We start from the raw sequence: 15661 nt of genomic DNA on the forward strand, positions 1-15661 counted from the left end.
CCGCCTTGCCGACGCTTGATTTGAGTGTAATTAACGTGAGACCTGACAATAAAAACAAACGCGAGTGAAATGCACAACGCCTTGTGAGGATCACGTAGATGCGTGCATTATATCCCACACTGCACTGGGTGCGAAAAGAAGGAATTTGCGCAGTCGCTTTCAGCCCATCGGATGATCTGTAGCGGTAGGCCTGCTACACACTGGAAGACAAAGGATTTCCTGAACAAGGAAAATGTGGATCTGGATACAAATGTCTGGATACATTTCGATAGGGTGGTTATTCTTTAGATTCAGGACTGTGGCGTTGGATCTAAATTGACCGAATCCTGACCCCAACTCATCTGATTTGAAAATCACCGACTCCGACTCCGAGTTTAACAAAATGCATTAAAATTGTATTAGAATGCATTCCGGTTGTTTAAAAATTGAAATCAAGATTATGAAAATAAATAAAATATCCAAATAAACGTTAAGTACATTTCAAGCTGAACATTGCATTAGGTCCTAGGTAACATTTATCGATTCTCTTCGTCGACTCTCTCTTTCGTTAATGGCTTGAGTTATTGTCGTATTAGATGCTACATAAAAGCTTCTTTTATCGATCGAAAATACCTGGGAATGTCTTTACATGGCCGTGGGAATGCAAAGAGAAAGTCGACGAAGAGAGTCTGTCAAGGTTACATAGGACCTATTGCAATGTTCAGCTTGATTTAAGCAAAACGATTTCCATGGGAAATGAACTGGATATTTATTGATTGGATTTGAAGATATTTCAGATATTTTCAAAGATAATCTCGGAAGAGTTAACTTATGCACATGCTTCGTACTAATGTTTTTAAAATTACTTCGATGTATAGGGGAAATGGATATAATGTTGCCTATATGCCCCTAATTTGGGCCCATACATAAATTCAGCAGATGGATTAAATTTTCAATAGCGACCAAAAATCTAGATAAAATTTATAAATAACAGATTTTTAGCGATGGATCCAATCTTAGATCCATAGGTCAACATTAGAGCCATTTCCCCTATATTTTTAAAGTGAACAGATTAAAATTAAAATGCTTGCTAATGTAACGGGAAGGTATTTGCTAGATGCAAATGGCTTAATCCAGTGAATTAATTAGCGTATTAAGTAATGAAGACATTTCAGCAATTGCCTTTTAAATAGTTTGACTACAAAATAGTTCCAATAGTCTCTGAAACGCTTCAATGGCTTCTAAAAACGATATGGGTTATCAAAACTTTTTTTGGAATGCCTTGCTTTCAGTTTGTAAAATTTACAATTTTTAACGAAATCCGTCTCAACTTTCTGATCACATTTTCTAACATAAATTGTAAGACGGAATTTGCATATTTTTCATGAAAAACGTTTTACAATTTCTTCAAAACTAATAACATTGTTCAGTTGTCCCACAGCTGTCTACAGCAGCAGTCGATTTTTTATTTCGTTGTGAACCACGCGATAGCCTGTTTTCGAGACTTGCTATTATATAGTTGCTCTTTGTTCGTTGCTAGCAGTTCGGTGCCTTTTATTGCTACGGTGCAAGATGTGTGAAGTAAAAAATACCATCAAGTTTAGCTTCAGCCATTGTGATGCTAAACCAAACATCGGAGAGATAGTAAATTTCGCCAAAGCACTCGACGCGGATCCGGCTGAAATGGAAGCTGTTTATCGCATTGGTGAGGAAAGGGGAGTCTTCATGAAGTTCAAATCAGAGGAAGCGATGCTCCATGCTCTGACATTCAATTCGGAGGATTTAATCTTCCATTATGCGAATGGAACGACGGCAAAGGTACGCATGTCGCATGCTGGTGAATTCATTCAATATGTGCGTGTGTATGACTTGCCACCAGAGGTACCCGACAACGAGCTGGATAAAGTGCTGGGGAAATATGGGAAAATTAAACGCATCATCCGGGAGAAATTTCCAACTGATCTGTGTTTTGAGGTATATACAGGAATACGCGGTATATATATGGATGTGAAGAAGGAAATCCCCACGGCATTACATTTCTTCAATCGCAAAGGAAATATTTTTTATGATGGCAACAAAGATAAATGTTTTCTGTGCAAAGCGGACGGACACCGGAAGCTTTCCTGTCCCAAGCGGAAGGCTCGGAAGGAACCGGAGAAGCAACTAAAGGAAAAAGGAAAGCAAAGTGAAAGAAAACAAAACAGCAGCAGTACGTATGCTGGTGTAGTGGTGGAAGGTGCGTCGTTTGTCATTAGCGATCAGGAAACGGACACGGGGTTGGAGATGTTGAATGAAGAAAACGAAATGGACGTGACGACCCCGACGACCGACGAGAGTAGCGGAGAGCATGCAACGGGAAACGATGTTCAGAAGCAGCAGCAGCGATCACGATTCGGGTTCAATGAAAATGAGGAACAAATTCGGGAAAGAAAGAAGTTGCGTGCACGGGAGAAGACCGCTTTGTCGCCGCTTCGATCGCCACCAAGAAAAATCATATGATAAAATATGTTTGTATATATATATATATATTTTTTTTTGTATTTTGAGTACCAAAATTGGTATTCTATGTTACTCGGCTCCGCTAAGTTATTTTCATAACATTTGAGCCTGCCAAATAAACGAACTGAAAAAAAAATAACATTGTTTTACCTAGAGTCGGTGTATAATGAGTCACGCCAAGAGAAAAACAGCTTAACTCGCATCACTGTTTTCGAAAGATTTCTTTTCTTTTCACTTGGCAACAGAGGACTTCTACATCAACTTCAAATGACTTCTAGCCATAAATAAAAATAGCGGCTGTAGTAAATCATTATATCAGTGATATTGTCAAACTATCTTAACAAAAAATAGTAGAAATTCTCATTACTGGTCATTACTAAACGTATCCCATGACATGGTAATGCTTACTGCGTATTTATGATCATTTCTTCGATTATATTTTAAATTTTATTGCAATACCTTTCGTGGACCTTCCATAGCATCGTAATGTTTGTTTACTTTGCTCGATAGGTAGCCGGTTTGACAGTTCAATAGGTAGACTTGGCTTCACTCTTGGCGTGACTCACCGACTCTAGTTTTACCTATTCCATCGAATATGGTGACAGCTTTTGTTAGTATTGGTCAGAATTTTCAAATAAATCGATCACGGTTTCATTATTCAAAAAAATAACATTCAACTTAGCCAGAGATTGAAATTCTCGATCAGCTGCAAGATAAGCTACGCATCACTCAAGCTGCTATTTTCATCTCTCATTCTTCAACGATTATTCATTATCCCCTCCCATCCAAACCGTGAAAATATTGCTCTCTCAAAATCGGTGAGAACACTTTTCATCTCTCCAATTGGCGACCTAACGATAGCGCTAGTGGCGAATAGGAGGAATAGAAAAATCAGGCATAACATTTGATAACGGTACAAAAGCTTTTGTAAACAAACTGTTTTAAGGCCCTTTACACGCGAATCGAAGTACGCTCACGCAAACCAAACCAGAATTTTAGCTTGATTTAATGTCACGCTCAATGAACCATTTAAACAGTGGGATTACTTATTCTTCTTCTTCTTCTTCTTCAGCCCAACGGCCGGCGACCGGAAACTTCCATAAAAAATGTCCTAATATTGTGTTTCGTTTCAGGTTGGCTGAGATCTTCAAAGAAGTTCACTTTCACAAGGAACCGGACCCATTCGATAGCAGCATCCATCACAAAGACTGTCCTTAAGAACATGCATTTGTTGCTGATCATGCTGAGAAAACCTGGGGGGGGGGGACGTGCTGACAAATCAGCCTACTGATCATTCTTGTAGGAAACTGGTTCCAAACGTAAACAAACGCTGTAGGTTTCTTATGGCTTGTTTACCTTTGGTTTGTTTTTTCCGTCGATCTTGTTTTCCGTGCTGAGCACCAATGATACCGACGTGCCAGGAAGGCAGCTCCCACTCCTGGACCCTACCTATCGACCCATCAACTCATGAACCGGGGACCAACGGCTTTACTTCCCATCCGAAGGAAGGCGTGATCAGAGATGTTATGCCTCAGAACATTCCGGCGGCGCCGACTGGGATTGAACCCAGGCCTGCTGTAGTGAGAGGTAATCACGCTTACCACTACACCCCCGGCGCCGTGGCTTGTTTACGTTTGGAACCAGTTATGCGAGGTAGGCAACGATTGTTCGTATTTGACAGCCACCTCCCCCCCCTTGGTGCCTCCACCATCCGATCAAGATTTCGATGTGTCGGTTGCAGCTCAAGCAGTTTTCTCCAAGGGGGGGAGGTGGCCAATGACGTACAGAGAGAGGTGAAGCAGATCGTGAAATATAGTTGTATTAGTAAACCAAAAAATCAACGTAAACGCAAGTAGTGACGTCACTAATTGCTTGTATCGTACAGGGGTTTTACTCACACAACTTAAACGATTGCTTCACCTCGGTAATCCAGCTCATTGGGAGGTGGCTGTCAAATACGAACAATCGTCGCCTACCTCGCATAACTGGTTCCAAACGTAAACAAGCCATAAGAAACCTACACTGAACCAAAACATCCACCGATCGTTGAATGAAATCTCATTCAGCGTCAAGCAAAACTAATGATTCCTGAGATTGAATTGTAAACCCCTCTGCTACTCAGTGGAAATATTGATCAACAGGGTCGGAAGGAAGGAATGCGGTACACCACTCTCACTCATCAATCTATGCTGTCACAAGGAACTCACAACGATAGGGTGTAGTCCATAAACAGGGCAACGGGATTAGCAATGGCAGATAACTGTATCATGATTTTTATGCTCAAAAGCCGCAGTGTAAAAACATTCATTAAATAACCGCAAAGGGAGGGAGGCATGGAGACTCCTTTCGAGTCCGGAAGAACGAAGTAAACACAAAAGGTAGTAAAATCATCAATGAATATGAAGAGTTCCCAAAAAATACATTTTTTCACTATATTTAATAGTTTTTGTGTATATGTACATAGATTTTGGGTTTGCTTTCTTATATCTAAATTTGTGACGTCACATATTACTTGCGGTTTTGGTGGTGGGTCTTAGCAAATGGCGGTGCAGGGTGGTGGTGCTGGTGCGGTGGCAGCGGGGAGGATGCTGGTGCTGGGTATCGGTATTGTTGCTGGTGTGCGGGTGCGTACCGTGAATCACGGAACTTCCGGAAATGTTCCCACAGATTCCCTCACGGGGCATGCAGTTTTCGCCGGGCCAGTTGGCCAATCTGGACAGATAGTGGTAACCAGAATTCACAATGGCCGAGCCTACAATTTTATCGCCGAGGAATGCAATGGCGCCGATTCCCGGACAATAGCTGTCGATGAAACAAAAGAAAAAGGCCCTTAGTGGACCTAACCACCTGGATTAGTTACACACGCCATATGCTATTTTTGCCCTGCCCCAAATCACCAATTAAACCGCAAGCTTACAAACTCACCCAGATATTTCACAATATAACAAAAGAATACAATAAATTACCTTTTTCTTACAGACGAAAATGTTCAGAACAATGAACATTTAATGTGGGGTGACAATAGGTCACACTACCCTAGGTTGTGAACAAAGGAACACGATTAGCGTCTAACTGTTTTTAACTCTATCTCTAGCAATACTAACCACTTTTTATTTATATGTTCACTAACTTTACTAACCCTGACACTAACTTTTCAGGTACACGCACTAGACCCTACAATTAAAGAAACAAATCACATTAATTAAAAATTTCACTACCGACACATCGCCCTTTCGGCGGACTTACGGGAAAACTTAGCACGGCGCGCACTGAGACTATTCCCGAGTGCGGTCAAGAAGGAATTGAATTTACTCCTGCTAACACGCCAAGCAATGACCGAAAAACCATGAACTACGAGCGAACCCGAATTTCACTGTATTTATCTTTTCAATTTATCTGCATTACCTCTCCCCTTGCCCCATCTATGGACAACCTTTTCGGTAGAGCGCCTGCTGTCAACCGGTTTCATGAGAGTGAGTGGTGCCGCAGGCGAATGGAACGGTATGGGAAAGTGAGCGACCAAAATCAGAGTTGGATTTAGGACGACCATTCTAATACACTGTTATACAGTCGATTATGAGTCTGCTTGTGATAGAGTCACAAGCCCACATTCTGGAACCATCGGTTACAGAATGAATAACAAGTCGAATAATTTTATGATCAAGAATAAGTGGTTTTTGTTTACTTTTCAAACGTTTTTCTTCTTCTTGTCGTCCGAAAATCAGTCACATATTAATAGGCCCAAAAAAAATTGTTTTTCATTGTAAACCAAAATGAATATATTTCATCATAGCCCCTTTATGAAAATCATTCTATTTCAGGTTTATGGACATCATTTGAATTCTATCTCATTTTCTTTCATTACAAGACTGATAAGTTGAAAAGTTTTTGTATGCAAATCATTCACACAGTGTTCTCTTTTGATTATTGTATATATGACTTGATATATGATTATAAAGCTAATTTTAAATTATTTTCATACATTTTGCCTTGATTCTGTCAAAAGATGAATTGAATGACGATCTTCTTAAAATCATATGATAATAAGCATGGGGCTTGGGTGAGGCAAAAATCATTCAGTAAACGGCGGGTGTTTTCGTTCAGTGTAGTTGTCAAACCCGAGGGGGGCGACTCAATCTAAGATGCAGGAAATTTTTTGCTTTGCTGTTGTGAAATGCACTCGCGCTTAATAGATAGAAACACGATTGATTATGATTTCGAAGATTTCCTGCAAAAAGGTGGAGAGAGATGCGAGAAGATGGGTTTAGATGCAAGAGATGAAAAAAGATTTTTCGTAGATTGATCCGCTAGTGTGAGATTTTTCGACCATTTAAAATTGAGATTTAGATGTGTCGTACCTGACAAACACAAATATTTACGTTACTTTTCAACAATAATATTTTAAAAATAAACGTTACATTATTTTTATTTTAAACATTTATATTACATGACTTCAAACATGGAATACGTTTGAAATAAACCTTGTTTATTTTTGTGGCCAGAACAAACTAAGTTAACGTTTAAATTTACCTCAAATATTTTTATTTCAACGATAAATTTTTCTGCGTGTGGCATGGGATTGAAACTAGATTATTATGCAGATAAAAAATCACAAATAAAATCAGCAGTTGTGTATCGATATTTTGATTTTACAACAGAAATCGATATTTTTATCTGGCAACACAATCAATATTTTAACATTTAAACGATTCACTATTAGCATAGAGGTAACTCTAAGACCACTGGGTCCCGAAGAAAATCATTATTATTTTTGGCTCACTCAGTACCAGAACAACGGTCCCAAGCAGTCCCAAGCTATTTCACTCACCCCTGATGTTATCTGTCAAACTTTCATAGCGAATCAAAACAAACATAGTGTAGTAATAGAATTTCAACTAGAATAGGGTACGTTAATCGTTTGCTTGGGACCAATAGGCTACTAAAGTGGTGAGCCAATTTAAAATCGTTAGTTTCGTATTGATTGTTGCTATTAGGCTTTTAGGCTGTGTTCCATTTGGTGACTTTTCACTTAAATTTGACACTTCGAAAATAAATTGAGATGTTCGAAAATCCCTCTGTTGTTGATCTTCCTATTTTCGAGAAGGTGTTTGTCAAAATTGATTCCTGGTCTGTCAGAAATAAATCTGGTGCAATACGAGGTACAATAGCAGGTTTATTTTAAAATTTTCCATATGTCAACTTTAAGTGAAAATTCACCAAATGGAACACAGCCTTAGCATCTTTACAATTAAGGCCCAAGCGCAATGACAGCGGAAGCGGAACGGCAGCGGCAGCGGAAAAGCCCAATCTGAGTAAGCCTACTTTTCGGATTGAAAACTACTTAAAACCAAATCGACATCGGTTAGGCTTCTTGATGTCATTTGTGATAACTGTCAAACTTTCCGTTTCCGTTCCGCTTCCGTCCACATTGCGTTTGGATCTTTATTCATGAAATGGTGACGATCGCTATCGATTTTTCTTATGAATGGCTTTGAAGATCGATGTATAGAAAATTAACGAAACGGTTGGTCGGGTGATTTTAGGCTGTGAACCATTTGCCGAGTTAAATTTAACTCGTGGTTAAAAGTGACATTTCGAAAGTTATTTTCTATGTTCGAAAATCCCCGTGCTGTCGATCGGCCGGTTTTCGAGCCACGGTTGTCAAAATTTAACTTCTTGTCTGTCAGAAATAACCATGCTCGGATAGCAGGGTTAATCGATAACTTTTCATCTGTCAAATTTTAACCAAAAGTTAAAATAATCCACCAAATGGTTCAGAGCCTTAGTGACTTGCGGAGGACACTAAACTCAAATTTGAGTTTAAAAAACACCCAAACATTGTGTTGTTTTATTTATCTGTGCACAAGTGTATTTTATACTACTTCTACACTGGCCAAAAATTATACCAGTTAATCACATTTCGGACCTTTTCACCGCCAAACCGGCAACACTGCCACCATTGACAGCTCCTTTATTTATTTACTGCACGCGTGTGCCAGTTTGGTGTTCCGTGAAAAGGCACCGTTTTTCGTGAAATTCCTGCAGAAATCGGCTCAAAATGAGAATAGAAACGTGTTACTTCTGCTCTAGCAAAATCTTCCCCGGCCACGGCATGGTTTTCGTCCGGAATGACTGCAAGGTAGGTTCGATTTTGGCTTCCTTCGTATTTCACCAGCAAACTAACCTCAAACATCTGCACTTCGGTGGTGTTTTTGTTTTCATGCAGGTCTTCAGATTCTGTCGTTCCAAATGCCGTCGGGCGTTCAACAAGAAGAAGAACCCAAGGAAGATCCGCTGGACCAAGGTCTACCGGAAAACCAATGGCAAGGAACTCACCATCGATCCGGCATTCGAGTTCGAGAAGCGCCGCAACGTCCCAGTCAAATACAACCGGGAACTGTGGAACAAAACCATCGATGCTGTCAAGAAGATTACCGAGATTAGGGAACGTCGCGAGAGGCACTTTGTCATGGAACGGCTGCGGAAGGCACGCGACCACGAAATTCACAACGACATCGTGGACGTGCAGAAGAACATTGCGCTGATCCGGTCGCCGGCCGTTGGGCTGAAGGAACGCCGCGCCAAGGAGAAAGCACAGGAATCCGCGCTGCTCATGGATGTGGAGGACGACGAGGAGGAGATCGAGTATGTGGATGCCCGCCAGTTGGAGAAACAGCTGGAGGAATCCGCCGGTCTGCTCGAGGATGCCGAGATGATGAAGGCGTAAGGCAGACGTGGGTGGGGTTTTAGTTTGGTAAGGTAGGGCGTGTAAGTTTAGGTTTTCCTTTTTTCAGTTTCTCTATTTAAAACTGTTCGAATGAAGAATGATACAGGAGCGAAATGGTTGTTATTGAACGGAAAGAAAGCCCCGTAATGGACTGTAACTAGACAGCGTATAAAGTAGAGAGCAGGAAATTGAAATCGATGTTCTAAGTGCAATATGCGCTTCGATTTTGTTCTATGTCCATTGTCGACGCTGTATTCTAATAGGATTAAAATGTGGGAAGAAAGGTAAATGCGGCTGGTAATAGAACTAGTCGTTCGCCAGTAGATGCTTGAAACTATATTTTGCATACTTCATGCACTACGTTACGAGTTGGCGAACATTCGGCCTAATGCCAGAAGCTGAAACAGGTTTCTCTAATTTAGTTGAAATCTTAGCTCTGTGGACGTTGGTTAAGTTCGTATATGAATCATGGGATTTCTTAAGCAACTTGTGTCGGCTTTTGTATTCCTAGTAGGACTTTCTGCACTTGTCCTGTTCCTAATCTGGGTGTGGTTGGGTTTCGAAAATATCCCCAACAAAGTGCAAGATCTTGGCTTGTTGCAGAATGCCTCGTATGATTTCATAATAGGTGAGTGATAGTCTTTAAAGTTGAGAATTTGATTACACCATTGTACATTCATTCCAGTTGGCGCTGGAACGGCTGGCAGCGTCCTGGCGAATCGTCTATCCGCCAATCCGAACGTATCCGTTCTGCTGGTGGAAGCTGGGGGCGTCTTCGGGGCAGCATCCATCGTCCCATTGTTCAGTACGGCTATGCAGCAAACCAAGTACGATTGGGCATTCCGTACAACGTCGCAAAAGTACTCCTCGCACGGTTTAATCAATAACGTAAGTCCACCGAAGCAGCAGGTGACTAAACTTTTACCGACTTGTTTCATTTTTTCATCTACTTGTTTAGCAACAATTCCTACCACGTGGTCGAGGACTGGGTGGATCCGGGCAAATCAACTATATGCTGCACTTTACCGGGATTATGGAGGATTTCGATCGCTGGGAGAAGTTGGGCGCTCTCGAGTGGGGCTACGAACAGATGAAGCCCTACCTGGAGAGGCATGAGCGGGCAGAGGAAGGTACGACGGAAGAAGCGTGCTATCCAGAACTGAAGAAGGATGATGAAATATTTGAGGTGAGTTATAATTGGAACACGTGACAGGCAAAGGTAGGACAACGATTATTTGGATAGTTGAATATATAGTATGTCTAACTGCGAGTCGAGCCGACAACAGAGGAAACGTTTCCTAATTCAAGCGTTTGTTTTCCATGTTAGGTGATTAAGCTGTCATCTTAAGCAGGATGTTCCGAAGCGTCGTTTTGTTGTCTCCAAGATACATGAAAATCATGACTGTATTCTGGCTAATTATGAACATGTTGTGCTCAGCACTCAAAATTATAGATCTTAAGTCAAAGTCTTTCAAAACTCATAAACACACCTTTAAAGAAACATGTAACGACTATTTTCACTTTAAAAAAGTAGACGACCCTATTTTCAATCTTTTTACAAACAAAATAATGTAAAGACCCTATAAATGCTGGTGGTACCACAATTTTTGAAATTCATCTAGAAATGGCTGTCATTGCAAACTTGCCGTTACAAGTTTTTCGGAGGCATCGTGTTCGGAGTGTTAAAAAAGGGAACAAGTCAACGGCATGTTATAGAAGTTACACGCTGTCGATGACTTTAAAATTTGTTTAAAATTGGCCGAATTACATTATGTAGGTACCAATACGTTTACAATTAACAATCTCATCTTTCCTTTTCAAGCAAAACCAATACCCATCGATGTTATCAAACGTCGAGAAATCGCCGGTGCTCAACTTTTGCTCCAGCAAAGTCCCATCCGAAGTGAACCGTCCACGAAAGGAGTCCAACAATCCCGCCCTGCACGTCACTTCCGTCAGCACTGAAGATAATCTACTAGCAAAAGCCTTCACCGAAGTTCCCGCCCATCTGGGATCGGAATACAACTTCAACCCGGCCCGGTACACCATTCGCAACGGCATACGATGGAGCAGTTACCATGAATATCTCCGCCCGGCTTTCACTCGATCCAATCTTCATATCCTAACCGAAACAATGGTAGAAAAGGTTGTCTTCGATGAGCACAAACGGGCTTCTGCCATCTCCATTAAAGTTCCCGACCGTAACAGTTCGATTGAAATCAGGGCAACCAAAGAAGTGATCCTGAGTGCTGGGGCTTTCCAGACTCCACAGCTTCTGAAGCTGTCCGGAATCGGACCAGCCATCGAGTTGAAGCGTCACCGTATCCCCATGATTCACGACTCACCAAACGTCGGTCAGAACCTCTTCGATCACATGAACCTTCCTCTGTTCGTGTCGATCAACGCCACCGAGAGCGTCACGCTGAACAAAATTATCCATCCGCAAACCCTCTGGAACTACCTGAGAAAAGGAACGGGAGTTCTCGCTACTACCGCCGTGGCCGGAATCGGTAGTCTTCGTGGGGGCAAGTATGGCGTCATTCTGTTCGGAATGGGAAGCGTTGATGAGCAAGCCCTTCGGCACGTGTCCAACATGAAACAGGATGCATTCCGCGCATACTTCCCGCTGCATCACAACACCAGTCAGGAAGGTTTCCTATTCCTCAACACGTGCCATCAACCGAAAAGTCGTGGAGCCGTCTACCTGCGGGATCGGAAGGTGGAGTCCCAACCGTTTATCAATCCAAACTATCTGAAAGACCGCTTCGACGTAGAGTGTATGAGCGAAGCAATTCGTTTGACTGCGAAAACCGTTGACAGTGAACCGTTCCGAAAGATGGACGCCAAGCTGCACTGGCCAAAGGTGAGAAGTTGTGCCAATTTCGGACCATTTGAGGAGGACTTCCGTATCAATCGGCCTAGCGATCGCTACTTGGAGTGTATCCTACGGGTTTCGGCACTGACCGGGCATCATCCGGGAGGAACGGCTGCCATGGGGTTGCATTCCGAGGCGGTGGTAGACGGCCATTTGAGGTCAGTGGTTTGATGGGTTGTGTTGACGTGGTTTTTGAAATTGATTTCATTTTTATTCTACAGGGTGAACGGTGTCACTGGATTGCGCGTAGTCGATGCCAGTGTGTTTCCGGCTCCGGTTTCTGGAACTCCGAATTCGGTGGTGATTGCCGTTGCCGACAAGGCGGCCGATGTCATCTTGAAGCAGAATAACAGCGGCTAAGGCTTGACGTGGTTAATGTAAGTACCTTTTTTATATATTTTTAAATGTGGAAAATGAAGTTGAGTAAGAAAAGTCACGCGTGGTACTTAATTGAGAGAAATCGCCTTCAAGACTTCCGAACATCAGAACTAACTCATAGTAACTGACTAAGATTAGTTGAGTTGAATTAATACTGCATCAACAAATCCTGGATTCTCAAAAGGCATTAGATCGCATCTTCGTTTTAGCTCGTTTTGGTGTGCTGCGAAGTGGATTTCGTTTTAATGCAATTTGAACTCCTATCTCAACTTCCGGGATATTAGTTTCAGGGCTGTTACAACAGGCGCGGATATCGCGAATTTCGCGGATTTGTCGCGGATTTGAAGTTTCAGTCGCGAAAATCGCGAAAACATTAAATGATGTCGCGAAAATAGCGAATTGAATGATGTACTGTCACACAAATTGTGGAATTCATTGTAACCTTTCCGTCCCGTATTATTTAGCTGTCATCAATTTTGTTGTTCATTTGGCTTTCAATTTTTTGCCGGTTCAAACTAAACACCCTGCAAATAATCTAGAAATGATCTTAATTTTATAAGTCATATCGGATTTACACGGAAATTCCCTGAGGTTTGTCCAATGTGAGACATTATCATGTTTTTTTTTTTATTTCCCATATGAACATAGCATTTTTCGTTGTCAAATCATAAACGAATCGTATATATGCGAGTAATTGCCATGTATACCGGATATTCTAGATTCTCCAAACCGTCCTGGAGTTCAGTTGATTTGTTCTACTATATCAACCAAGACTGCAATAATGTCTGTAGTATCGAAATATGTCCAAACAGATTCAAAGTGTCTATGTGGATTGTACCCAACCTATTGCTACGTATACAAGATGTTTTAGGTTCTGAAATCATTCTGGAGATCAGATTATTTTTCTACTTGATCACCCAAGACTAATTCAATATCTGTAGTATCGAAATATGCCCAAACAAATTTGCAGTGTCTATGTGGATCATGCCAACCTATTTCCGTGTATGCCAAATGTTCTAGGTATTCGGAGACGAGCCAGCCAACGGCTGAAAGTCTCCTTAATAAAGATATAAAAAAAAAAAAAAAATGTTCTAGGATTTCCAAATCGATATTTCGATACTACAGATATTATCCTAGTTTTTGTTGATCTAGTAAAACAAATCATCTGAAGTGCAGGACGATTTGGAGAACCTAGTCATCTGGTATACGTGAAAATAATTAAGCATTATCCATATAGAGACTATGAATCCAACCAATATTTCAATACTACAGACTATATCCCAGTCATGGTTGACCTAGTAGAATAAATCATCTGAACTCCAGAACAATTCGGAGAACTTAAAACATCTGGTATACATGGCAATAGTTCATGCATGATCCACATAGACACTGTGCATTTGTCTGGAAATATTTCGATACTAAAGACATTGTCCCAATCTCGGTTGATCTAGTAGATCAAATTATCTGAACTCCAGGACGATTTGAAGAACCTACAACATCTGGATTACTCGGAAATAGATCATGCATCATCCACATAGACACTTTGAATCTGACTGGACATTTTTTGATACTACAGACATTATTGTAGTCTTGGTTGATTTAGTAGAACAAATCAAACTGATCAACTGATGTCCTGGACGATTTGGAAAACCTATAATTTCCGGTATACATAGTAATAAGTCGTTCATGATCCACACAGTCACATGAATACGATTCGGCAGACCCCAAGGAATATCCGTGTAGATACAAAACCGCGACGTGACCAATAAGTGTGACTTATGAAACTCTGGCAATTTCTCGATTATGTGCAGGGTGTTTGGTTTGAATCGATCAAAAATTGAGAAATCTAGAGCCAAATTAACTACAACATTTAGGACACCAAAATACGTCAGAGACGCAAAGGTTAACTTTCAAGAAAATTTGCATTTCAAATGAAAATACATAAATTTTTTGAATAATGTTTCATCAAATCTAGGCCGGTATTTTTCAATAGAATCTCATAATGTAAGGGTGTTACATAATTACTCAGAATATATACTATACATAAATATTTTTTAAAGTTTACAAACGATACTCCTTTAGCTCAGTTGGTAAAGACGCAGCTACAAAGTAATGGGATTTCGGATGGACCAGGAGAAAGAAACGCGAACTACTTTTTAGGTTACAAATAACAACGTGTGTATTCTGCGAGAAAAGTGTTTGGAATGAGAAAAGCAAATATAAACAAAGTGACGTTTTTCCTCTACGCAGTGCCGTAGTTTGGTGGGGGCAAACCGAGCAGTGGTTGCCATCCCAACACCCCTGCTCAACCACAGCAAGGTCCAATACCTAGCTCCGATCGCAGCTTCTTGAAGGATGCCGAAGGTAGGGCCTTCGTCATAATGTCCGCCTGCTGGTCCGATGAGCAAACGAACTCCACTGTAATCACCGCTTGTTGAATGAGCTCCCTCAAGAAGTGATACTTGGTATCCACATGTTTCAGGCGTCCGTGGTCTCTTGCATCCTCAGCAATTCTGATGGTTGATTGGTTATCTTCCAGAATCGTTATAGGACCCTTGGGCTCGTACCCGAGATCCAGAAGAAGTCGTTTCATCCACAGCGTATGACATGCAGCCGTCACCAGCGCCGCGAGTTCCGCCTCGGTAGATGACAACGACACCGTGTGCTGTTTTCTTGTCGTCCAACTGACTGTGCATCCCGAAACCTTGAAAATACAGCCTGTGACTGATCGCCGATCGATGAGGTCATTTGCCCAGTCCGCATCCGAGAAAACCTGCAACAGCTCCTCTTCCGTCTCCGCTTTGTACAACAGTCCGTAGTCCAGCGTCCCCTTCACATATCTGAGAACCCGTTTGAGGTGCACCCAGTGTTCCTCATTCGGGCAGGCCTGGAACTGGCTATAGTAGTTCACGGCAGCAGACAAGTCAGGCCGAGCCGTGAGCGTAGCATACATCAAACACCCTACCAGCTCTCGATAGGGTTTATCTGTCCTCCGCTCCTCTACCCCTTTCTCCAACCGCAGGCGATTCTCCATGGGAGTCGAAATCGATTTGCACTCCATCATGTCGAAGCGGCGAAGCAAGCTCTCAAGATACCCTGTCTGGCTGATCTTCATGGTTCCAGCTTCAACGTTCCTCTTGATCGTCATCCCGAGAAACTGCCTCACCTCACCAGCATCAGTCATCTCAAATTCTTCGCTGAAC

General features: G+C 41.7%; 2 protein-coding genes across 2 annotated transcripts; both read left to right on the plus strand.

Moving 5' to 3' along the window:
- Positions 1–8437: 8437 nt before the first annotated feature.
- Positions 8438–9313, plus strand: RpL24-like (ribosomal protein L24-like). The gene is made up of 2 exons (XM_065238805.1): positions 8438–8617; positions 8705–9313. The coding sequence occupies exons 1-2, from the start codon at positions 8537–8539 to the stop codon at positions 9203–9205; spliced, it is 582 nt and encodes a 193-aa protein (XP_065094877.1). The 5' UTR covers positions 8438–8536; the 3' UTR covers positions 9206–9313.
- Positions 9314–9640: 327 nt separating this feature from the next.
- ninaG lies at positions 9641–12466 on the plus strand. The gene is made up of 5 exons (XM_065238810.1): positions 9641–9833; positions 9891–10093; positions 10164–10391; positions 11028–12238; positions 12302–12466. The coding sequence occupies exons 1-5, from the start codon at positions 9674–9676 to the stop codon at positions 12438–12440; spliced, it is 1941 nt and encodes a 646-aa protein (XP_065094882.1). The 5' UTR covers positions 9641–9673; the 3' UTR covers positions 12441–12466.
- Positions 12467–15661: the final 3195 nt, after the last annotated feature.

This window comes from Ochlerotatus camptorhynchus, unplaced genomic scaffold (assembly GCF_037179485.1).
Source record: "Ochlerotatus camptorhynchus isolate MF236.1 unplaced genomic scaffold, CSIRO-AGI_Acam_v1.1 ptg000046l, whole genome shotgun sequence".
Classification (NCBI taxonomy): domain Eukaryota; kingdom Metazoa; phylum Arthropoda; class Insecta; order Diptera; family Culicidae; genus Ochlerotatus; species Ochlerotatus camptorhynchus.

What these genes read in the sequence shown, in the direction of transcription:
- RpL24-like (XM_065238805.1), top strand. Translation starts at nt 8,537, where the DNA reads ATGAGAATAGAAACGTGTTACTTCTGCTCTAGCAAAATCTTCCCCGGC. An exon ending in TCGTCCGGAATGACTGCAAG is followed by an intron (nt 8,618 to 8,704) that starts GTAGGTTCGATT and finishes GTTTTCATGCAG; the next exon opens with GTCTTCAGATTCTGTCGTTC.
- ninaG (XM_065238810.1), top strand. Translation starts at nt 9,674, where the DNA reads ATGGGATTTCTTAAGCAACTTGTGTCGGCTTTTGTATTCCTAGTAGGA. An exon ending in CTCGTATGATTTCATAATAG is followed by an intron (nt 9,834 to 9,890) that starts GTGAGTGATAGT and finishes CATTCATTCCAG; the next exon opens with TTGGCGCTGGAACGGCTGGC. An exon ending in CGCACGGTTTAATCAATAAC is followed by an intron (nt 10,094 to 10,163) that starts GTAAGTCCACCG and finishes CTACTTGTTTAG; the next exon opens with CAACAATTCCTACCACGTGG.